The following is a 24,305-nucleotide window of genomic DNA, read 5'->3' as shown; positions in this document are numbered from 1 at the left end:
GGACGCAGAAAAAAAATGAAAAGTATGTCAAGTGGGAGAAGTGTTATGGAAACCCTAAGAAAGCACAGTAAAGGCATAGCGGATGATGAGGGCAGCATCCGGAGAAGGTGGTATTTTAAAGGGTGGTCAGAAAGCCTTCTCCAAAAAGGTACTTCAAAAGATTATAGAAAGTATGGACCTTGAATTGGAGTAAAAGAGAGAGAGACACGAGTAAAGAGAAAAACCACCTCTGCGATTAAAAGGCACTTGATAATAATAATAGACCTACGAACAAAGCCAAACCATTCCACGGTGCTCGAGCAAGCGCAACGTACTGGCTGCAAACACACAGCCGTGGCCTCTGACACTGCGCCTGCATGGCGCCCTGCTATCGCTTGAAAAGGAACACTGAGAAAAGCCAGGAGAGGGTCCTTGACCTTGGCCCCAGAAAAGAATGAGCCTCTGGGCTCCTCCTCCTTGAGCATCCAGTTCATACCCGTAGCATGAGGATTACAATGAAAACTGGCTGTCGCAGGTATCAGACGGCCCGGCCCCACTCTTGCACACTGTCAGTGCTCTCCCCTCAATGTGACCCTTTCATGAGAACAGATCCAGTCATATGAGGACAAGGGGCCAGTTACAGTTTTACAGTCAGAGTGAAAGCAGAGACATGTAAATCTAGAGCAGCCGTTGTGCAGCTCAGGGGCGGTGTGACACAAGCCCAGCATGCCAGATGCTTGGTGAGTGTGCAGTCGGCTCCACAGTGACCCGTCCCGGGGAGTCACCCCCACTGATGTGCCGGTCGGTCACCGTGGCATTATGGAAAGAGCCACCACTGCTACTCAGTGCCTGTTGACCCTTGGACGATCGTTCTAGCTTCTGTTTCCTCCCCAGCTACTTGAGAATAATAACGCCGTCTTCACAAGGCTCTTTGAAGCACCAAATCAGAAATGTTTGTGAAAAGGATAGTGAAAAAGAAAATGTTAGATGTTACTAGGCTTTGATACAGAGTAGTTTTACATTCTTTTTAAAAAATTGTTTTTAATGTTTCTTTTTTAATTTTGAGAGAGAGAGAGACAGGGGGTGAGTGGAGGAGGGACAGAGAGAGAGGGAGGCACAGAATCTGAAACAGGCTCCAGGCTCTGAGCTGTCAGCACAGAGCCCGACGCGGGGCTCGAACCCACAAACCGTGAGATCTCGACCTGAGCCGAAGTTGGACGCTCAACCGACGGAGCCACCCAGACATCCCAGTTGTAAATTCTTAAATGAAAATCCAACGATTGCGTCTTTGGGAACACGGATTTTTACATGTTGAGTTTACAAAGACCCCCGTGTGACATTCTGCCAGGAGTGAAGACAGCAGAGTCTCGTAGCCCCTGATGGCAGCTCTGAGATGTATCGGTGCCTCCTAAAGTCTTCTGTCTAATCGTGGAGGAGAGGGGACTAGACCCCAGGGCTCAGAGCGGCTCCCAAGTTAGAAAAAATGTGAAATCTTATGCTTTCTCCCTTTCCCATACATACTTTTTAAGTTTATTTATTTATTTTGAGAAAGAGAGCAAGCGGGATAGGGGCAGAGGGAGAGAGGGAGAATCCCAAGCAGGCTGAGATCAAGATCTGAGCTGAAATCAAAGAGTTGGATACTTAACCGCCCGCCTGAGCCACCGAGGTGCCCCTACTTTTCCATATGTTTAATACTAAAATAATTTTTATAAGGATCCAAACTACATCTGTGACCCATTTTTTAAAAAAATTTCTAATGTTTATTTTTGAGAGAGAGAGAGACAGAGAGACAGACAGAGAGTGAGTGGGGGAGGGGCAGAGAGAGGGAGACACAGAATCTGAAGCAAACTCCAGGGTCTGAGTTGTCAGCACAGATCCCGAAGTGGGGGGCGGGGGGGCTCAAGCCCACAAACCGCAGGATCATGACCTGGCCTGAAGTCGGATGCTTAACCGCCTGAGCCACCCAGGCGCCCAAATATGAAAATAATTTTTTAAATGATGCTTTAGAAAGATGTTTCTAGCCACTCCTTTTCTGGCACGTACCCAAGCATATACCTGTAGTGGTTTCCTATTGTTTCTGTAACAAATCACCACAAACGTAGTGATTTAACACAACTCAAATTTATTACCTTACAGTTCTAGAGTCATTAGTCTGAAATGGGTCTCATAATCTAAAATCAAGATAGTGTCAGGGCTGCTTTCCTTCTGGAAAGGCGCTAGTGGGGAATCCATTCCCTGTCTTTTCTAGCTTCTAGAGACTGCCTGCATTCCTGGCCTGGTGGCCACATTCCTCCATCTTCGAAGCCAGTAAAAGCGTGTCAAAGCCTGCCCACGCTGCTATGTCTCTGGGTCTCCCTCTTGTGCCTCCGTCTTTCACTTGTAAGGATCCTTATGATTACAACAGACATCCCTGGGAAATCCAGGGTACCCTCCCCAGCCAAAGTCAGCCGACTCGTAGTCTTAATTCTACCTGTAAGCTTAATTTCCTTGTGCCACATAACAGAACATATTCAGGGGTCCAGGGAGAGACATGGGCATCTTTGGGGGGGGGGGCATTATCTTGCCTATCACAGCACAGTGCCCAGGAGATAAGCATAGCCTTGGGGGCCAGCTGTGCCACAGTGTAAGGATCTCTGGGTGCTGCCTGAGTCACAATGCTATAACCACTTGGTATTATAAAGCCATTGCCTTTGCAACAGGTACATTTCCCAACACTGTGAGTCTCTTCGAAGGAGGTACAGTGCCAAGTTTACCTTTGTAATCCTACCTCCTGATACAGATGCTAACATAATGAAGGCTAGGTGAATGAGTGCATAAATGGACACCATAGTCATTCAGGCTTAAATCAGAGAAGAGCCTGGAAGGAGCCAGCCTCCCAGGCCCACAATTACCCCAGTTGGGGGGCAAGGTCGAGTACAGCTGTCCAAAACTCTGCTGGGGGGAACCAAATTCTATTTTGAAAACCTCTTCTAAAGTTTCACCAACAAAAGCTAAGCTGAGGGAAATGATACTGAGTAAGCAGGAAAGTAGAATTGACTATAGATTGACTTTACCTCATAAGACCATGAAGGAGGCTGGATTGAATGGGGGAATGAAGAAAATGGCAAAGTACTTATAAAATGATAACTTCCACTGATAAAAATCCAGCCTCCTGAAAGACAGGCCTTCTTAGCTGGCCAGTCTGCCCAAGAGAAAACAATAATACATAGACTTCCCTGCATGGCTGCTGGGCTAACAGTGATTTCCCCTTCCCTAGCGGTTCCCCATCCTTGCATGCCAGCGTAGATCCCCAGAGACCCTGGGCCTCCCTCACAAATACCACACTCGGGCTGCACTCACAGGACTCACTTCCCGGGGATCCACTTGGTTTCTTTTCCTGAGAGAAGGCCTACTAACTTCAGTATCTGAACAACATGAAGGAGACTGTTGTTTCCTGCCTTTGGCATAGAACCTGGTCAGAAACGCTCGGTGGAGGTCCACTTTTGAGTGATCAGAGCAGGACCGAGGCAGGCATGTCAGTTTGCTAAAAGCTTTAGCGCTGCCGTGATCACGGGGCTGATTCTTTACTGTCTCTTGGTGTTCAGTCTGCCTTTAAATTCAGAGANAATTCTTCTCGTTTCCCTGTACTCCCCTCCCTCCACTTTTTTTTTTTCTAATTCAGCTAGCCAAGGTTGGTTTCTGTCATTTGCAATCAAAAGAAACTTGTCTAATGTAGCCATCACAGACTCACTGTATTTCCACCTAAGGTCCAAGGTAGTGCCTTGGCCCCATAAGGGAGAAACTTGGGGTCAGTGATATTCAGGCCACATTAATTCCGGGATTTGGTTGGAAGATTCAGCTGAAAAGCAACAGGAGGCAGGGGCCGGTGGAGGGAGGAGAGAGGAAGCTGTGCAGCCCAGCTCCTGGAAACCTGGCTGCGAGTTTCACTTCAGTTTCTGAACTACATGAAGGAGATCGCTGTTTCCTGCCTTTGATATGAAGCCTGGTTTCAGAAACACTCGGTGGAGGTACATTTTTGAGGTGATCAGAACAGGACCAAGGGAGGCATTTCAGTTTGCATTGGCTTGAGGGTAATTTACAGGACACCCACTCTGTATGTGAAGCTGTGAGCCTGTACTGAAAGACCCCTTATCTTGTATCCTAAGGCACTTGGGAAACACAGGAAGAGCGGTTCTCAAGCCTCAGGCATTCGTTGGAGGTCTGAAATGGAGTGTAGCATAGAGCACAGCTAGCTCTTAAAAGGGAAACTTATTTAGAATATTTCTTTTAGGCACTAAAGCTTGTGCTCGCCCATCAGGTTTCCAGCTAGACTGTAGGATGTTGGAGGGTGAGGATGGTACCTGATTCATCACCGCATCGTCAGTAGCTAGTAGTCCTCAGCTCGTGGTTGGCTCCCAATACATGTTTGTTGAATTAAATGAGAGTAAAACTACATACTACTCAGGCTTCATTACTGCCCTCAGGTTCAGAAAACAAGCTTTGCAACTGGCGTGGACATGGTGGATTCCTCTGTCACTTCCTGCCGGTGGGAAGTGGCTTTCTAGAGGGAGTGACGGGAATATTCAAGATCTTTCTCCTTTCTTCTTTGCAGCCTGCTCTGCAAATGAACTTTAATCCATCATGAGATGGTGCTGGTCAAATGACGTTCGCTTACATACACAGGGGCTTTAATAGTCCCTTTCCAGCCTCACAGGGAGAAGTACACAGAGGAAGGAGAAGCAGATCAGCCGGCCAGGTCAGAGATTCTGTTAAAATATCCAAGTCAAGCCAGGCTGCTCTTTTCGGAGCGGTCACTTTATCTGACCTTTCATCTGAATTCTCTGTGGAGCTGGCTTAAAATTTGATGACATAAATACTTGATACATACAAATGTAATTAACTGTCCCTAACTAATGCTTCACGATATACCAATGAATGTGCAGCTCTTGCATACAATATGATGGGATTAGCCATAAAAGTGCTTCGTTAGAAAACAATAATAGTGATTATTGATGCCAAGCTGAAAATGATTTTGACGGTCTTTCATACCTAATCTCATTCAATCTTCAACAACAAGTCATGAACTATTAAGGTATGAACTATTAGATCACCGGCTCTGATTCATAAGATGATAAAACTGAATCTCAGAGAGGTTACATAATTTGCCCGAGGACACACAGCTGGTGAATGAATGACAGAGGCTGGAGGTGAACTGGGAGCTCGCGTGTTTACTCATTATGGAGTAATGGAAACTCTCTACGGCCCCCCGTGAAATGTACTTTATTGTGGGCCCGAGGGCGTACATAGAAATCAAAATTTGAACAAGCAGATCCTTGAGGAGGCAGCCTGAGGAAAGGAGATGAGAATTTTTGCCTCAACGTTTCTCATCAGGCCTCAGTTTCTGCATTTGTAAAGGGAAAATTTAAATGGTCTATGGGATCCCCTCCCATTCTAATATCCTATAAATCTAGTTACACACACAGGCCCAATTCAGGGGCAAGAGAAACCAGGGCACTTAGTAACCAAAGGTGTGTCCTGTTTCCTGTAATGCACTCGATCCATTTAATGTACTTTACTTCTGACATCATTATGTCTTTGTGCCTCATTTTCCTTTTCTTCCACATTCTCATTCAATCTTTACGTTTTACTTATTTTTTATAATGTCATTTTATATTTTTTAATATTTATTATTTTTTAGAGAGAGCACAAGGGGGGGAGGGGCAGAGAGAGCGGGGGAGACAGAGGAATGTGGGAGCTTCACGCTGACAGCAGAGAGCCGGGTACGGGGCTCAAACTCAGGAAGTGTGAGATCACGACCTGAGCCGAAGTTGGACGCCCAACCGACTGAGCCACACAGGCGCCCCAAGCTTTACATTTTCTTTTACCGTATTATATTTACATAGGCTGCCTTATATCTTTTCTGGAAAGACATAGGTGCAATGGGCGTATGTATGTTTTTCTAGTCAGCCTTTTTATGTTTTAAGATGTCCCCCAAGATAACTTCCCAAGTGGCAATTCATGTAAATAACACAGGAACAGCGGTAAATACAAAGACAGAAGTTCAAATTGATTCACGTTCTTTACAACAATGCCTTTACATCACATACCAAGAATACTGTTACAGACCTTAAAGAAGAGACCGCGGGATAGCCCTGTGCTGTCCTACAAACATCCTGTGGCAGGGATCTTCCCGGCCAAACCCACCCAAGGTCACGCTGTGCTGTGGCGATGCCGTGCTGCTGTGTCGGTGGTAGACCAGGGTCAGGACACAGTGAGGTGAAAGGAAAGCCCCTAGGCTTCAGAACCGGGTTGGCTCGGATTTCACTCTCAGCTCTGATGCTAGCTGGCTGTGCCAAGCTGGCCAAATAAGGTAACATGTCTACGTTTTTGTTTCCTCATCTAAAATTGGGACCACTTTCACATTACCGCGATCGGTTCAGGAGATTCAATAACTTGATACCTGTGAAAACATCCCATGGAAAGCTCAGACCTCAGGAAGCACTCTATACGTGTTGCTTCCGTATTCCCTTCCCTGCCTGCCTTTTCCTTTTGCAAACACACCTTATGACAAACGAAGAAAACTTGCTGTTTTTGGCAAGCATAAGCTAAAGGAGTGATTCCTGGCTGTGGTTTGGCGGAACTCTGAATTGTCATCAATTATTTTCAGAAATGGCACACGGTTCTCAAGCTGCAATGAATTTTAACTTAATTATTTTAAAATGCCACTTGAGTAAAAAGGCTGGTGTTACCAAATAAATTAATAATAACTACAGCAGTTATCAAGAGGTTGGGAGTCCCCACATCAAAACAAAAAGAGAAGTGGAAATCTGACATTTACGAAGAACCAGTTAGGATCTTCAAAACTGAGAACTGGTTATCATAAAGGGTAAGTACAAACTTAGCATTTGATTTATGTCATACTTTTTCATGCTGAGTAGGTGTTTAAAGTCACAACACAGTAATTCCTATCATAAATTACATATGACAATTTCATATACAGAAGTATTCTAATAGAAACACAAGGTAGTAGGAAAGGTGATTTTTGTTCTACTAGCATTAGGACATTAAGGATAAAGATAAATGCTGGCTACATTTAAAGAATATATATGTATGAAACCTAGCTAATTACAAGAGGGTACAGTAAAAATTAATAATGGACCAAACGTATCCATGCTAATAAAAAAGTCTCAAATTTCCAAGTCTATTTGAGTGGAATTTAGAAGTCATGTACAAGTAGGAAGAAAAGTTTTATATCGCAGGTTATTATTACAAATGAAAGTCAAATTGTGGGGCACCTGGGTGGCTCAGTTCATGATCTCCTGGTTTGTGAATTCAAGGCCCACATTGGACTCTGTGCTAACAGCTCAGAGCCTAGAGCCTGCTTCGAATTCCATGTCTCCCTCACTCCCTGCCCCGCCCCCACTGGCACTCTGTTTCTCTTTCCCTCTCAAAAATAAACAGTAAACCAAATTTTTTTAAAAAGTGAATTAAACAAAATGTTAGAAGATAAAAGAGCCACTGAGGAAAGTAAAGGAAGAGAGCATGCCGAATGTCTCTGTGATATACTTGGGAAGTGATTGGGATTTGACAATCAGAAACCTCTAACGAGTGTTTATGGGTGTTAATAAGGGGAAATTAGAGTGAACAAAAACTTTCATGGAGATTGGAGCGGTTAAGTGCAGATTATAGCAAGGGAAAGGGAAATGATACTAACAGAACATTCAGGTTGTCAGAAGGCTGAGCTCTTGCTTAGGAAATCTTCATTCTTCAGATTAAGGAAAGAGAAAGCCTGAGAATTTGAGGAGTAGAGAATAGGAAGAGAATAGGAAAAAAGAGATCTTAAAATAGTATTTTTTCCTTTAGGTTAACACCTTTACCTGTACGGAATACAAAGATTTTCTTACAACCCAGAACCAAGTGTTCTGGGATTTCCTCTACATTTTATTTAACTGTAAGGTGAAGTATAAAGCTATTGGTTATTTGGAGGTCCTGCCCTTTGCCCTTGGATGTAATGCCATCCCTGCCCGTGGAAACATGGGGGAAAGTCTCTTTTAAATAAACTCACTCTCCAGGCCCTGCAACGTGACACTGGCCTGACGGGGGCCTGGGCTAAAAGGAGTGGCCTGAAATCCCCAGTTCTAGTCCTTTCCATTCTAGGATCTGGAGGTAAGAACCCTGGCAGGCCTCGGCCATTGCACAGGCAAATGCTTCCCTGGTAATCTTTAATTGGACGAAAACTTCAAGAATTTGCCCTTCGTCTGATGGCGACTAAGAAATCGTCAGCCTGGAGGCCTCCTGATCAACGCCAGGAGCCAAAACTCAAAGGAACAAGACAGGACCTATTTTTAGAAGGTGGCATCCTGGTTTCCATTCACTGTTGTTCACAAGCCATAGTGCTGATTGTGGCTTCTGAAAATCTGCTGGGCTTAAGAGTCAGCGTGACTTTAGCATGTTATCTTGTTTCCTGAGGCCTATTCCTTCCAGAGGGGCAACACTAAACACTCGTTTGTCATGGGTTTTCCCCCTTGTACCCGGCCTCAGTGGCTTTGCCTTCATCTGGCTGGGACAGATAAGAGGAATGTTTCAGTGTTGGTGGACTCTAACTCCAGGCCCAGAAGCTAGGAAGCCAAGTACATATCCACAAGCATCCAGAGCCTGTAGCATGGGATTCAAATAATAGCAAATTCCCTGTGGGATAATGAATAGAACAGAGAAGATGCACTACAGAGGATAAAAATCTTAGTTTGCTGAGTTTTATTATAATACATAATTATAGTAATGATAACGATACAACACACTTTAGTTTTGGATAAAACTACCATAGGGGTCAGGATTACAGATTTTCAATATCCCGAAGGATTAATAGTAAAACTTTTTTAGTTGGATTAGTGTACTTGCAGGGAAATTTAACATTGTCTTAAATCCAATGTCAAGGAGGCTTGACTTTGAAGAAGTCTTAGGTGATCCTCTTGCCTAGAGACTGGATCTGTGCCAGAAGGTTCACCCAGAAACCACTACATTCACTTTGACCTTGAAATTTTTTGAAACCCTTTGGTAGGCAGAATGTGTACCTTTTCCCTAACTTGGAGAAGGTCCAGGAAGGAGCACAGAGAATGATCAAAGGATTAAATATAGAGTCTAGGAGGAGAGTTCAAAAGAAGGAAGCTGACATTGCTTAGAGGAAGAAAAAAGGCTGGAAGATAACACTTATCATGGCTTTGAGGCTACAAAGAATTCCTGCCCATAATCATCATCCATCCACCCATCCACCCCTCACCGAAAGTGTCATGCACTGTATCGGGACCTGGGGGACATAGAGGACACAAAAAGGGGTAGACAAAGTTTTTAGCTTCAAAATCTCTTCTCAATTTCTCATGACCAAGAAGTGAACAAAATCGAGTATATAGGGTTGGAAACAAGTAGGAGGTAAGTTTGAAGCGAAGGGATTTGAGAAACTAAAATGCTTGCCAAAACCAAAGTAGCAATGGAAATAAATAACGCATGCCCACTTGTCATTTGTTTAGGTGAACTACTGCTGCTTAAATGGTGAAGGAGTTTTCAGGGCCGATCAGAAAGATTTCCACCAGAAAAAAAAACTTATAGCTTCAATTTTGCAGTTTGGAATATTCTAGTATAGGTCTTACACAGTCAGTATAAAGTAAGGCGACTACTCTGTGTTTCCACTGTGCTTTTCATCTTCACTCGATACTGTGTGATTCATATCAAGGTCTATCCAGGCCACAGAAACAGCAGAAAAGGAAAAGACCGGTGGGGCCTCTCTCCCACCACACTGAAGATAACAAAAAGCCCACTGGCCAAGTTTACCAAGAAAACAAGTATAAAATTCACAGTAAAACAGCTGTACTGTTAAGTCTTGAGTTCCTCTTCTGCCATAAGTTCTGCAATCACCCAACTTTTGATTACCCGAGAATAATCATCATTTAGGCCACATAAAATTGTGATTCTGTATCACAGATACGTGGGTGAACTTTTGCTTACTTTGTTTAATTGGTACAGAAAAACACATTAGATAATCCTAGGTAGTGTGCCTTTGGTTTTTTTAACTTGAATATTCTAGTTGGACTGGAACCACTCGCATGGGGAAATTCAAATTTTTCCATCCATATTTAATTCCAGTTAAACACTTAGAAAAACCGAAACAAGAGAAACAGGATTTTATGATGTAATAAAGGCTCAGAAGAGCAATTTCTAGTCAATATTTTTAATATTCAGTGATCTTTGTGAAAATTTAAGTATGCATTCTGTATTAAAAAATGCTCAACATTATCTTTTATGGGTGTTCCCCAAATGTAAACCGTCCATATCTAAAATTGTGAGGAATCAGAAAGCTGTTCTAGCCCTTCTTCTTTCTTTGGGTACTGTATATATTTTTATAAAATGAACAGACTTTTTAAAAAGTTGTGTACTTTAAATCAAACCATTATTCTAACACATTCCAGAAAACTATCTATTTTGTTGAAAGTACGTTGTTTTCTCCTAAAGATAATACCGATATGTAGATAGAGATATAGATAAAATTTATTAGTGTAGCGTACAGCACAGTAATTGGAAAAAGTTGTTTCTAAACATATCTAATTGCATATCATATGCACATAACCCAACAGAAGTGACAACTATTTAATGAAATCCTCCTTGTCCTTCCTCCATCCTGAAACAATGTCTCATAAGTCAAGTATCTATCTGTTGTCGCTTACCTGTCTCACTTCCAATCAAAGGCTGATTTGCAAAATGCTTGACAAAATCCTTCAAACATGAAAATTCATTAAAGCCAAATTTAAATGAATATCCAGTGTATTCAACATGAAAGTGTTTGACAGAGTCTTTGGCTCTGAAAAGGAAAAAGAAAGCTTAAGTTTATTTAAGAAATGAATTATCTTTTTTTTTAAGGGAACTATAACGTTAAACATGAGCATCATCATTAAACCCTTCTAAAAACTGAGAATTACAACACAATTCTTGAAAGCACTGGGATTAAAATTTTTTTAAGTGTATTTATTTATTCTGAGAGAGAGAGAGAAAGATTGCATGAGCAGGGGAGGGGTAGAGAGAGAGAATCCCAAGCAGGCTCCGCACTATCAGTGCAGAGCCAGACCCGGGGCTTGAACTCACAAAACGGTGAGATCGACCTGAGCCAAAATCAAGAGTCAGGTGCTTAGCCGACTGAGCATTCCAGGTGCTCCTAAATGATAGGTATTATTTGATTCCCACTGTTCCTCTTCTCTCTGTGTAAGTCCTGTTCCAATGTTAGCACACATCAGAAATCGGAATCACCCGGAGGGCTTGCTAAAACTCAGATTTCTGGGCCTCGCTCCCTGAACTTCCTGATTTGGTAGGTCCAGGCTGTGGGGCCCAAGAATTTGCATTCCTAGCACGTTCTCCGGTGATGCCAGTGATGCCGCTTGTGTGGGGACCACACCCTGAAGACGGCTGCTCTGATCCAACCGGACCTACAATTCTCTCTGTTTCTGCTGCTGTGCCCTAGCTCCTGCACTGCCCTTCGTCTGCAACATCGCCCCCTTTGTTTCTGAGCAAATGTCAGCCCAAATACACCTGCTCGGATAAGTATGGTATGACGCTCGCAACCTGAGTTACTTGCTTTTCTCCCCTCAACAGTCCACACACTCCCCTTGCTCCTTCCCCATCATTTACTGCACTCTTCCTTGTCATGAGCTGCTTGTATAGCAGCTTGTAGAGCTACTGCCCTGCGAGCTGTGCTTCCCAAGGGCGAAGTCTGAATCTTCCACAACGCTTATCAAAGAGCTTGGCATAGAGTGGATGCTCTTAAATATTTATTATGAATGGAGCGGACAAATGAATGAGTAAAAACAGTCATTCTTTTGAGCTGGTCTGTGGTTCCTGTCACCTCTACTGGTGACTTTTTTTTTTTTATAAGATTATTTATTTATTGGGGCACCTGGGTGGCTGAGTCCACTGGTGTCCGACTTCAGCTCAGGTCAAGATCTCGCAGTTTGCGAGTTCGAGCCCTACATCGGGCTCTGTGCTGACGGCTCAGAGCCTGGAGCCTGCTTTGGATTCTGCGTCTCCCTCTCTCTCTGCCCCTCCCCTGATCATGCTCTGTCTCTTTCCCTCTCAAAAATAAATAAACATTAAAAAAGTAATTTTAAAAAAAGATTATTTACTTATTTTGAGAGAGAGAGAGAGAGAGGGAAAAAGCAGGGAGGGGCAGAGAGAGATGGGGAGAGAGAATCCCAAACAGATTCTGTGCTGTCAGTGCAGAGCCCAATGTGGGGCGTGAACTCATGAAATGTGAGATCATGACCTGAGCAGAGATGAACAGTCCAATGCTCAACCAACTCAGCCACCCAGGAGCCCCCTGTGGTTTCTTTCTTTTTTTTTTTTTTTTACATTTTTATATAGATGCAATATATATATGCTACCTAATTGGAAGAAGCTTCTGACCTAATTGTTCCAATGAAAAATATACAGGTGAAAAGTTAACATTCTTTGATCCAACAATTCCACATGTTTCTTTGAGATTTTGGGGAGATCTCTGCAGTAAAGGACCTGCAGCCTGACCCATTGATGAAGTTTTCACCTTTGCTATCGATGGAAAAAGCACCATTCTTGCTTTCTCTGATGCACAATTTCATGTCTGAGTAATAGTTTCTCCAAAATGTTATTTAGGAAAATTTTAAAGCAAAATATAGCAGAGTGATATGAAAAATGTTAATGACTGTGGTTTTTAAAAACCTGTGACCCTCTCGTTTACCCCATTCCCCTCCCACCTGTTTCGTCCACTCCCCTTAAAATCGGCTTATAGACTTGCCCTGTCCCCAGGATGGAAGGTGTGGCAGGCAGCATTCCCACAGGAGCCCAAGATTCTCAGCCCCTGAGAATCTACATACACCTTTTCCCATTTATTCAATAAATGTGAATGCAGATGCTACTATGAAGGGATTTTGCAGATAATAGAGGCTCCAAATTAGCTGACCTCAAAATAGGGAAGATTATCTGGGTGGGCCTGACCTAATCACATGAAAGTCTTGGTAAAAGCAAAAGGGTTTCCCTTGCTAGTCACAGGACAGGGAGACTCGCTCTAGCTGGTCTAGAAGCAAGCAAACATCCATGCTGTGAATTGCCTATGAATTCCTCTTGTCAGGAAACGGTGGGTGGATTCCAGAAGCTGACAGTGGTCCTTGGCCAATAGCTAGATGGAAAGGAGGGAGCTCAGTCCTCACAGCAGCAAAGAAATGAGTGAAAAGGGATGAAGAAGAAAGAAGAGACTGAAGGAAGAGCGTGTGGAGCCCCAGATGAACCACAGCCTCAGCCAGCGCCTGAATCTCGGTGTGGTAGGAGCCCCAGCAGAGAATTCAGAGAATCCTCTGGGACTTCTGACATACGGAAATTGTGAGACAATCAGTTTATGTTGTTTAAAGCCACTACAGTTTGGGTAATTTGTTATGTGGCCTAGAAAACACGTAGATCCAGAAGCCCAAAGGGAAGATTAAAAAAATATGTCAATTCTTCTCTTTTGAGCTCATAGAAGCCTGCCACCAATTATTTAGAGAAATACTTTTATAGCCAGTTTTTCCCCCTCTCAGAAGGAGAGGACACTTTAAAAAACAAAACAGGGGCGCCGGGGTGGCTCAGTCAGTTAAGCCTCTGACTTCAGTTCAGGTCATGATCTCATGGTTCATGAATTGGAGCCCCGCATCAGGCTCTGTGCTGACCGCTCGGAGCCTGGAGCCTGCTTCGGATTCTGTGTCTCCCTCTCTCTCTGCCCCTCCGCTGCTCATGCTCATGCGCTGCCAATCCCTCTCAAAATAAAGAAACATTAAAAAAAAAAATTAAAACAAAACAAAAACTATTGCTAAACTGGATGAAAAAGAGGATTCAGAGAGAAACGAGTGTAGATGTTGCTCCTGAGGTAGCGACAAGGAGGCCTAGACCATGTGGGGCAGCAAAGAATAGAGAAAACTTCCTTATGCAGATCAGCATGAAGGACGCAGGAAGAAGGAACTTTTCTCAGGGGTTTGTGGAGGCGTCATCAGAACAGGAACAGAACAGTCACGGTTTGAGGTTAATGAGTGGGTGGCTGAGGGCGATTTCAGGGACTCCTCACATTCCCAACTCCCTGCCAACCCAGAATGACTTGCTACAGGCCCGCACGCCAAGGCGACAGATGCCATCCTGATTATCACACGGCGAGGCCGTCTTCCGGATAAGGAGGCCAGCCAGGAGGAAGCAGAGGAGGAGAAAGACGGGGAAAGGACTGCGTCATCACTGGTTTAGGCTGGTAGGGACTAGAGTCATTTCTTTTTTTAAAAATTTATTTCAATGTTTATTTATTTTTGGGAGAGACAGAGAGAGAAGCAGAGAGAGGGAAACACAGAATCCGAAGCAGGTGGCCTCGAACTCACCAACCATGAGATCATGACCTGAATGAAGTCAGACACCCAACCCGCTGAGCCACCCAGGCGCCCTGGGACTAGATTAATTTCACTAACATTCAGGGGAAGTGGAGCCTTGAGAAAGGTTGGTCCGTTTACAGGAAAAACTTAAACTTTGCTTCACTGCCTGCTTGAGTTTGTGACAAGGAAAGTTGCACAGCCACAAATCATTCTGATTTTCCGGAGGAAGCAATGAATATTCACAGGGTGCGGGGCCAGGTTTTAGGGATTTGGATTCCAGTGCTGTTTCTATGGCTGATTTATTGAGTGTGAAGGCACTCTGCCATTCCAGGTTTCAGTTTCTCCATCAGCCAAGAAAGACATTAAACAATTCATAAAGTATCCTTAGGCTCTAACGTTTTCTTCTTCCCTGCCAAGGGAAGGAGGAAAAATGTTTTCTTACAGCCCACCATTAGGAGCTCGGAATCCTTAGACCTTCAGGTCTACCAGGAACTGAGAGAATTTTATCTGGTGATGGGAGGATTTCGCTATCTGGCAATTTGAGTGTATTGATAAAGCAATGCCCGTGTGAGGAAGAGACAGAGCAAGGTTGAATTCATAGTTCTTTAGACATCCTACCTCACAGAGAGAGAGTACAGCCCGGTCTTTTCGTTGCTGTCCCTCAGAAGGTAGCTTCCATCACATCCATTGGAGAGGAGAAGAGCCTCGGCCGCGTGGCGCGTGAGGTTGCCGTGGTACCACCTACGAGGGAGAGAACCACACTTGCTCTCAGGACAAACCGCAGGTGTCTCTTCCTTCTCTGGGTTTTCCTCTCAAAGATGACATCAACAATATTCCCCACCATAGGGAGCCCAGAGACCAAACTCTCAGCCCCAACGTCAGGACAAGGAACTCTCTGAGCCAGGCTCAGGGGAGAGCAGGGAGGAGTGGCTAATGGCAGTGTTATGGGTTGAATTGTGTCCTCGGGAGACATATGTTCACGTTCTCATTCCCAGTGCTTCAGAATGTGACCTTATTTGGAGCGAAGCTCTTGTCTTTGGCAAGTTACAATGAGGTCATTTAGGGTGAGCCCTAGTCCAATATGCCGTCTTATAAAAGGGGCATATTTGGAGACCAGCTTGCACACAGGGACAATGCCATGGGAATGTGGCCCCCTACAAGGCAAGAAGAAAGGGCTGTAACAGGTCCCTCCCTTACAAGCCTTAGAAGGAACCAACACTACGGACACCTGGATTTCTGGCTTCTTTCCTCCAGAATTTTTCTGCTGTTTAAGTTGCCCGTTTTGTGGTACTTTTTCATGGTGGTCTTAGTGAACAAACATACACGGTGTAAACACATTCTTTGCAAAGTCTGAATCAAAACTAACCATAAAAATAAGATTTGGCCATGGAGCCCCAGGGTGGCTCAGTCGGTTAAGGGCCTGTCTTCGGCTCAGGTCATGATCTCAGTATTCATGAGTTCGAGCCCCATGTTGGGCTCTGTGCTGACAGCTCAGAGCCTGGAGCCTGCTTTGGATTCTGTGTCTCCCTCTCTACCTGTAACTTCCCTCCTCACGCTCTGTCTTTCTCTAAAAAATAAACATTAAAAAAATAGGATAAGATCTGGCCAAATTTCTGTCCTTTGTTTGATCTCTCTCTCACACACTCTCTTTTGCAAGTGTGGAACTACATTTTGCAGTATGGAAAACCACTGCACTATTCACTGGAGTCCACTGGCATGAGTGAAATGAAGTGGAAAGCAAGGAACTCAGATGTTTCATACTTGACACGTGAGCCCCATCAAATATTGTTCCAAAGAGACAAATATCTGAAGAGCCAGAGAAGTCCCAAGGAGATTATAAAAATTTTGTTTTAGAAAAGGCAGCATATATCCATGGTCTGAGAAAAAAAAATCCAAATCGTTCCAAAGAAGTGTTAGTAAAAATCAAGCCTTGTTCTCAACCTTAACTCCCAGTCTCCATGTTTTTCTCCCACAGAGGACACCAATGTCAACCACTGTCCTGTGTTTCCTCCTCAGAGCCATTTTATGCGTCTATAAGGGCATCTAGTATGTTCCCCCACCTCCTAATTCTATGAAAATAAGAGCATGCTAGGTACACTGTTCTGCACTTTGTACCTTTCTCTTAATGACAGATCTTTCACATGTTTTTAATGACTTGGTAGAGGCAGTCCGGTCTGGTGAATTAGGATTATGGTCTCCAAGAGCCTGTTTGCCTGCGCCCTACCCAGATGCTAACCTCCACCAGCTGTACAACCTCGGGCAAGTTACAGAACCGGTCAGAGCCTCAGTTTTCTCACCTCTGAAACAGGATTAATAAGAGCCATCGCTCATGGGCCAGTTGTGAGTGCTGCTCCTATCAACACACATGAAACGGTCAAACTCAGCACACATTAGCTGTTGCATGAAACCGTGGAGACCCACCCAGCCATGGGTCATGATACATCCTGTGTGGTGCGGTTTTCTTATTGCTCAAATGTAACTTTTCATTACTTCACTTTATTTTGGCTAACAGAAAGATCGGTACTGGGCGAAGTTGCTGCTGCCAGGGATCCACGCCTCTGGGCGGTGGAGAGGAAGGGGAAACAGGAGACTCTACAGACAGAGCCAATGATGTCAGTGAACCAAGCGCTACTGAAGAGGGATGTGTAGTGTACAGGAACCTCAAGGGCTCTCTCAAGGGAGAGCCCCGTTCTGAGGATGAGGGACCCTGCTCTTACGAACCACACTGGCATCTAATGTCACATCCCTATGGCATGAAACGTCAGCCTGATAATAAAAATACACGAAAGACCACGAAGGAAGTTTCTAACAGAGGTCTCCAAGCTATCTGTTTCCTAAATCTGCATTTCCTAATGTATGTTTCTTTAGCATATTTCCTCTGTGGGGACACAGAGGTCTCTGTCCTGTATTAGAAATGTATCTTCTAGCTCAAAGCAATGGCAAGGAGAAACATTTAAAAATTTTCTTTTGTTTTTTATTTTTAAGAAAGAGACAGAGAGACGGAGAATGATCAGGGGAGGAACACAGAGAGAGACACATAGACTCCGAAGCAGGCTCCAGGCTCTGAGATGTCAATACAGAGCCTGACAACGGGCTTGAACTCATGAACCACAGGTTCATGACCTGAGCCGAAGTCGGCCTCTCAACTGACTGAGCCACCCAGGTGCCCCAGGAGAGAAGCATTCTATAAGAAAACCCACTAAGTTAGTTATGAATAAAGCAGTCCGTTCATTTTGAGCTGATTAGCTGACAAATTCAAATATTCTCATTACAGAATGCTTTCAAAGAACAATTAGAACCGGAAATTAATACAATATTGTATGACAGTTATACCTCAATGAAAAAAGAACAATTGGAGGAATTAAAAATGAAGCTATAAAAAACCTCAGGTTTGGCTACAGCCAAAATTCCAATTCTTTTTGATGGGTGAAATTTCCACAAGGTCACATGTTCTTTTGTTTTGTTTTGTTTTTTTAATGTTTATTTTTCAGAGAGAGACAGAGTGTGAGTGGGGGAGGGGCAGAGAGAGAGAGAGAGAGAGGAAGACACAGAATCTGAAGCAGGCTCCGGGCTCCGAGCTGTCGGCACAGAGCCCCACACAGGGCTAGAACTCACTGACGGTGAGATCATGACCTGAGCCAAAATCAGACGCTTAACTGACTCAGTCACCCAGGTGCCCCAGGGTCACACGTTTCTTAGATACATTATGCCAATAATTAATTTTAGGATGAACATTTTGGCATAAGATTCAGTTTGGACCAATAGATTGCTTATTTGGATTTGAAGTGATGAAACTTGATCAACAACATTCTAAAACATAAAAGATTTGAACATTCCTCTGGATTCTTTTCAGTGAGATCTGAAGTTTGTGTTTAAAACACTTACAGAATTTTTCTGATAATTAAAGCTGGGGGGCAGTTTTTACTAAGAACTTCTTAATGGTAATCTTTTAAGTACTACTATGTATCAGAAACACATAAGAATACTTGAGTATAAGCAAGGAGGATCACACCACGCTCTAATTTGACACATCTCCGCACACGTTAATTTCTGGGTGGCAGCTTGGTCCAGTCAGCTTGGTTGCCATGTGGTGGGTTCTATGGAGTCCTGGGCATGGGCTAACTTGAGACAGAAACTGCCAGGCAGCCTCCTACACTTCATGATGTCTGTGGGGTGATGGGATCCTCATTCGGCCAAGAGCCCTTGCACAAATATCTGACCTTCCTCTTTTAGTTGAGCTAAGTATTCCTTTCCTAGAAATTTTGATGAGCATATCTTCCAGGGAAATGACTCTAGATCCAAATAACATTACGTGTCCTTTTTAGGAATATGTCCACTTTTGGTAAGGATGGTTCAAGACCGTGTCCTCGAAGAGCTAAAGGTTGAAAATAAAGTTGGTAGTTTTCCCATAATCAACCTTCTCTACCTTCTATCATTCAAATCTTTATTTATTAAGCTTCAAATCTGCACAGAGCATTGCACAAGACATTGCAGTAGGCAGGTCAAAGGGACCACAAATGGAGGAGCCCCAGTCTAGGCTCCATTAATTAGTCAAGGGACAAGACAAGTACCGTGCAAACTATGTTGAAGAGAATGGTTGCAGGAAGAAAGAGCAAGACTGTTGTTTGAAGGAGTCAATATCTGAGTAGGCCTTGGAGGACGTGTAACATGCGTATTATTTTTTCTGATCATAAAGCACATGGAGTAAATATTAAAATATGTACACATACAGAAGAGAAAGTGAAAGTCTTTCACAAAAGAGGAAATAAGTATTTCAGATAGTCTCAATAGTAGGCAGAGAAATGCAAATTAAGACAACTGTGATATTTTCTTTATTTGCCTGATTGGTTACAATTGAAGAATTAGACTGCATTAAGTCTTGAGGAATCCAGGGCAATGGATATTAGCACCTACTGTCGGTAAGGGTATAAGGTGGAGGGCAATGTAGCACACTTGAACCGAACATGGACATGTGCCAGCGTCCGCTTCGTGAACACTCACCCAGAAGCAGAAGGAAGTATGAACAAAGGTGTTTACTGCAACCTTTGTTTGTGAGAGTAAAAATTTGGAGCCACGCTAAATATGTACCAACAGAGAAATGATAAAGGTGAGAGCTCATAGAATACAATGACGTAAAAAGTTAACCGAAAGCGAAAACGTGTGGAGAACACTGGATTGCCAAATAACGAGGCCAAGGAATCAGGTGCTTCCGTATTTTGTGAGGGGGGGTGAGGGGCGTGCCAGGAAGGCTTAGCTCCCAAAGAGAAAAGCGCAGACCTGAAACAAGTGCAAAGTGTCCTGCTTGGAAGCTGGGGGTGTCCTCGCTAAGAATCACGGAGGATCTTGTGGACATACACACATCAAGGCTGGTAGATCTCAAAACATGTCATGACGTCAAAGGAACTAGCGGCGGGTACAGTATGATACCACTTATTTGGAAACAACATCCCCCTCCACCCAAACTACACAGCACATATATGCTTACATACAAAGACATGTAAAAGCATAAAAGTCTGAAGAAATCACACCCCAAACTCAAATCTGGGAAAACCAAGAGTGCTGTCAAGGGAGACTTGAGCTCAATCAAATTTTCCTAATTTGGCTTGTTCCAATGAGAAAGATAGTAACAAAACAGATTCATGTGTCAATTAGGAAACGAAAATTGGAAACAATGAAAACAATTTCTTCCTTAATCCAACCTCCAGAGATAGTCCTGCTTGCTAATGATTTGTTTTATTCTTTCATTTATTCAATTGAACACTGGAACCGACCTAGCACTTGGGTGGGGAGAGAGGCAGAGGGGAGGGAACTTTTTCTCCATTTAGAGTCTGGTGAGATTCGGAGTGACAATCGTTCAGGGAGCTATTCCGTGGAAGGGAATAAAACAGGAGTGCAGGCCTGGAAGCAAGAGCATGGCGGGTGTGTCTAGCATCAAAGCACCGCTTGGTGGAGTGAAGGACTCGGGTTGGGTTGAGTGCCAGCAGGTGACGGTCACGTCTGGTGAGATGAAGATGGGGGGTGGTCTGTGTGACACTGGGCGCTCGATATTGACAGGTCCTTGGCTGACAGCTACAGGGATTCTTATGGCTTAATAGACACATCCGACAGCTCATTCCATCGAGTCCCAATTGCATGGAACTGTGTTCCAACTAAGTTCCTACAATTGGGACTGAGCTTAAAATATTTTTTTGTTGTTATTCTGATTCTTAGAGGGAAGGGTTAGATTTTAAGGAGCTTGAAACTTGTAAAATTTGGAATTCTGTGTAAGAAAATTCATATCAAATTACAAAAAAATAAGAAAAGTGATTATTCAGGGGCACCTGGGTGACTGGGTCAGGTAAGCACCCGACTTCGGCTCAGGTTGTGATCACACAGTTTCATGAGTTCAAGCCCCACATCAGGCTCTGTGCTGACGATGCAGAGCCTGCTTTGGATCCTCTGTCTCCCTCTCTCTCTGCCTCTGTCTCACTTGCACGCACACGCCTGTGTTTTCTCTCTCTCTAAAATAAATAAACATTAAAAAAGTATGTCGTTTAATTAAAAAAAAGTAATCGTCTAGAATGAGAAATCACAAAAAATTAGAAACTCAAAAAGCTGACAAATATCACAAACATGGCAAAACCGAGAAAAATAACCTGTCATTGATGAACTGTCTCACATACCTTTGTACTTTTATCCTCTATATTTTTGGTTGTATTGTCTTTGATTATTTCTTCATATAACAATTTGATAATACAATCTTCTAAGAGAGACTAGAACAATAATTCAGTCTTTCATCTAGAATATTTTTTTTAAACGTTTTATTTATTTCTAGGAGAGAGAGAGAGAGAGAGAGAGACAGCATGAGCAGGGGAGGGTCAGAGAGAGAGGGAGTCACAGACTGAAACAGGCTCCAGGCTCTGAGCTGGCAGTCAGCACAGAGCCCGACGTGGGGCTCGAACCCACGAACCGCGAGATCATGACCTAAGCGAAAGTCGGACGCTTAACCGACTAAGCCACCCAGGCGCCCCTCATCTAGAATATTTTTTAAAACTATTGATAGCATAGAAAAATTATTTTCAGATTTATTGGTAATGCAGTTCTTTTAACTGTTGTCAAATTCTGGGACGTCTATCTAATTTCTTTCGATTATGAGCTCTAAGATTACAGGGCGTTTTACATTTTCATGTACAAGAACTAATCTTAAATATTCTTTGGGTTGATGGCATTTATTAACCATATCACTAGAGGTTATACCAGGGAGGATCCCTGAAGCTGAAGCCTCATTGGCTTCACAGTAAACTTCCCTCTAGTGATAATCAAAGTCACTTATGCTTTTAGTCTCTAAAAAATTAAGCAATTAGAAATGTTTAGCTTAGTAAATGAAAGCCACGTATAATCCCCCACTGCAACCATCAGGTTGGTTTGTAATTCTTTTCAAAAACTCTATCGTATAGTGTGTAAACAAAATTCTAAACCCTAACAAGACTTACCCAATCTATGTTGCATAGTGTTAATGACGGGGAACTCACTACTCTATAGACAAGCTCTTTCCACACTGCCATGGTTGATGGCCAGAAAACTTGCCTACATTGAATTGCTGTTTCCTGCAGTCTAGCTTTCCACAGACGATCCCAGGGCTGCTTCTTGGAGTTATATACATGACACTTAAATAAACAGTTAAAAGCGTTTAGATTGTCCTGTTTTCTCTTTCTATCATCTTCAACTTCTCTTTTTATGACAAGCTTTCAGTCCCGCTATCACTCAAGGACCTTAACCTCTCTGAGTATCTTTCAAATTAAAAAAAAAAAAAATCTATCCTCAAAGTGTGGCACCTGGGGGGCTTAGTTGGTTAAGCATCCAACTTCAGCTCAGGTCATGAGCTCACAGTTCATGAGTTCGAGCCTTATGTCAGGCTCTGTGCTGACAGATCAGAGCCTGGAGCCTGCTTTGGATTCTCTCTCTCTCTCTCTCTCTCTCTCTCTCTCTCTCTCTCTCTCCCCCTTTCCAGCCTGTGCTCTCTTGCTCTCTCTCTAAAAAATAAATAAACATTAAAAAAATAAAAATCTATCTTTAAAGTAAGATCTGATGTGTGAAACCAAGACCCGAGGGATCTCCCCTATTCTAGTTGCTAGGTACACAGTAAGGCAACCCAAGGTTGCGTTAGTTTCTTGACAGTTGCATCATGCTGCTGATTCACACCCAACCTACTGTTGATTACAAGTCATTTTCCTCTGTTGTGCTGTCACGGCTTCCCCAGCTGCCCTAGGAGGTGACGGCTCTAGAACGAAGTGCATTAAGAAACCATTCTACTACCGGGAAATGCCAACTGGAAAGCAACGGTATCGGAGAGAATGTAGTTGAGGGGGCCCATGCCTGTGTCTCCAGTCATCTCCTTAGCTTGTCTGTCTGCAGCAGCTTCCAGCTTCTTAGCTCTGTGACCCCACACAAGCAGCGACTTTAATTTTCTCGGCAGGCAAGGTGACTAATAACAGCGCCATGGAACGGAAACCCTCTTGTTTTCATATGTTGGAACATGGCCTTCTTTTACAAAGTTTTTTTTCATGACTCTTTAATTTTGCAGAAGACAGCAAGGTGCAAGGTTTGCTAGTTATACAACACATTATAACCATGCTAGGTGATGTGCTAGGTGTGGGCATAAGTGGGAATACGACTCATTGTCCTGAAACAAAAATGAAAAAAAAAATTCTTTTCGTCTCATTTTTTTCTGAAGAAGTGAAAAAGGGCAAGACACTACTATTTATAACACATTTTCACATGATGTCATCGTTCCCTTTCCCCCCAAGGCCCTCACATTGCTGTAATTATGTGTCAGGTGAATGGAGGGAATAGAATAGAGACTCCTCAAGCTTCAAAAGAATATCTGCCCTGGGTTTTTGAGATCACCCAAACAGCAGTTGACTTTGAAGGAAACAGTGGTATTATCCCTTCCATGATATAGTAACAAATTAGGAGACACCCACCCTCTCAAGAATTTCCATAGCTGCCTCCTCAGTGAGCTACAGGAAGTGAGGTCAACCACAGAGAAACGCAGACAAGCTAGATCCAGAAAGCCGTTCCTGTAGTCGGCTTCTCGCATTCCGGTGCCACGCCCCTTTGTATTGGAACCTTCTGGAAAATTGCTCCAGTATATTGGAGACTTCCTCATTTTTATCCCTTGGGGTTTTATTGCTTTAGTATAATTTGCTGATATGAGTTGATATTTCATTTTGTTCTATCCTTTATTTTTATTTTTGTAATGTTTTATTTATTTTTGAGAGAGAGAGAGAAATAGTGTGAGCAGGGGAGGGTCAGAGAGAGGGAGACACAGAACCTGAAACAAGCTCCAGGCTCTGAGCTAACTGTCAGCACAGAGCCCGATGTAGGGCTCGAACCCACGAGCCTGAGATCATGACCTGAGCTGAAGTCGGACGCTTAACTGACTGAGCCTCCCAGGAGCCCCTGCTCTATCCTTTAAAGAAGAAGGTTTCAAGCTTTTTGAATCAGCCCACAGTATAAAATACATTTCTATCTCTCTCTCTAAACAGACACACACGCGTGCACACACACATACACACACACACACACACACAGTATAGCATACAGACACAAAAAACAAAGTATTATAGGAAATGATACTATTCTTCTATAAGATACTTACTATTTACTATTTTCTTTTTTCTATTTTTAAAAAAGATTTTAACTGTTTATTTATTTGAGAGAGAGAAAGAGAGGGAGAGAGAGCACACGCGCACAAGAGGTGGAGGAGTAGAGAGAATCCCAAGCAGGCCCCTTGCTGTCAGTGCAGAGCCTGATGTGGAGCTCAATCTCATGAACCGAGAGATGATCTGAGCTGAAATCAAGAGTCAGATTTAACCAGCTGAGCCGTCCAGGCACCCCTTCTCCATTTATTTTCAACAAACATTGATTGTGACGCACTAAATTGACTTTATGAACACTAATGTGTTGGGCCTG

The 24,305-nt window shown here is 43.4% G+C and overlaps 1 protein-coding gene across 1 annotated transcript in view; it reads right to left on the bottom strand.

The window, feature by feature from the left end:
• The window catches only part of DAPP1 (dual adaptor of phosphotyrosine and 3-phosphoinositides 1), a 50,632-nt gene that overhangs the window by 14,128 nt on the left and 12,199 nt on the right, over positions 1-24,305 (bottom strand). Inside the window, exons 2-3 of the mRNA XM_077755727.1 lie at positions 14,970-15,092; positions 10,674-10,807 (exon numbers count right to left, since the gene is read on the bottom strand). Of these exons, the coding sequence (XP_077611853.1) occupies positions 10,674-10,807; positions 14,970-15,092 (257 nt within the window). The remainder of the gene's footprint in view (positions 1-10,673; positions 10,808-14,969; positions 15,093-24,305) is intronic.

The sequence above is a fragment of the Crocuta crocuta genome, unplaced genomic scaffold (genome assembly GCF_008692635.1).
Source record: "Crocuta crocuta isolate KB4526 unplaced genomic scaffold, BGI_CrCroc_1.0 scaffold92, whole genome shotgun sequence".
Lineage (NCBI taxonomy): Eukaryota > Metazoa > Chordata > Mammalia > Carnivora > Hyaenidae > Crocuta > Crocuta crocuta.
Note: the sequence above shows the minus strand (reverse complement) of the source record. Positions and strands in the feature narration are given on the sequence as shown.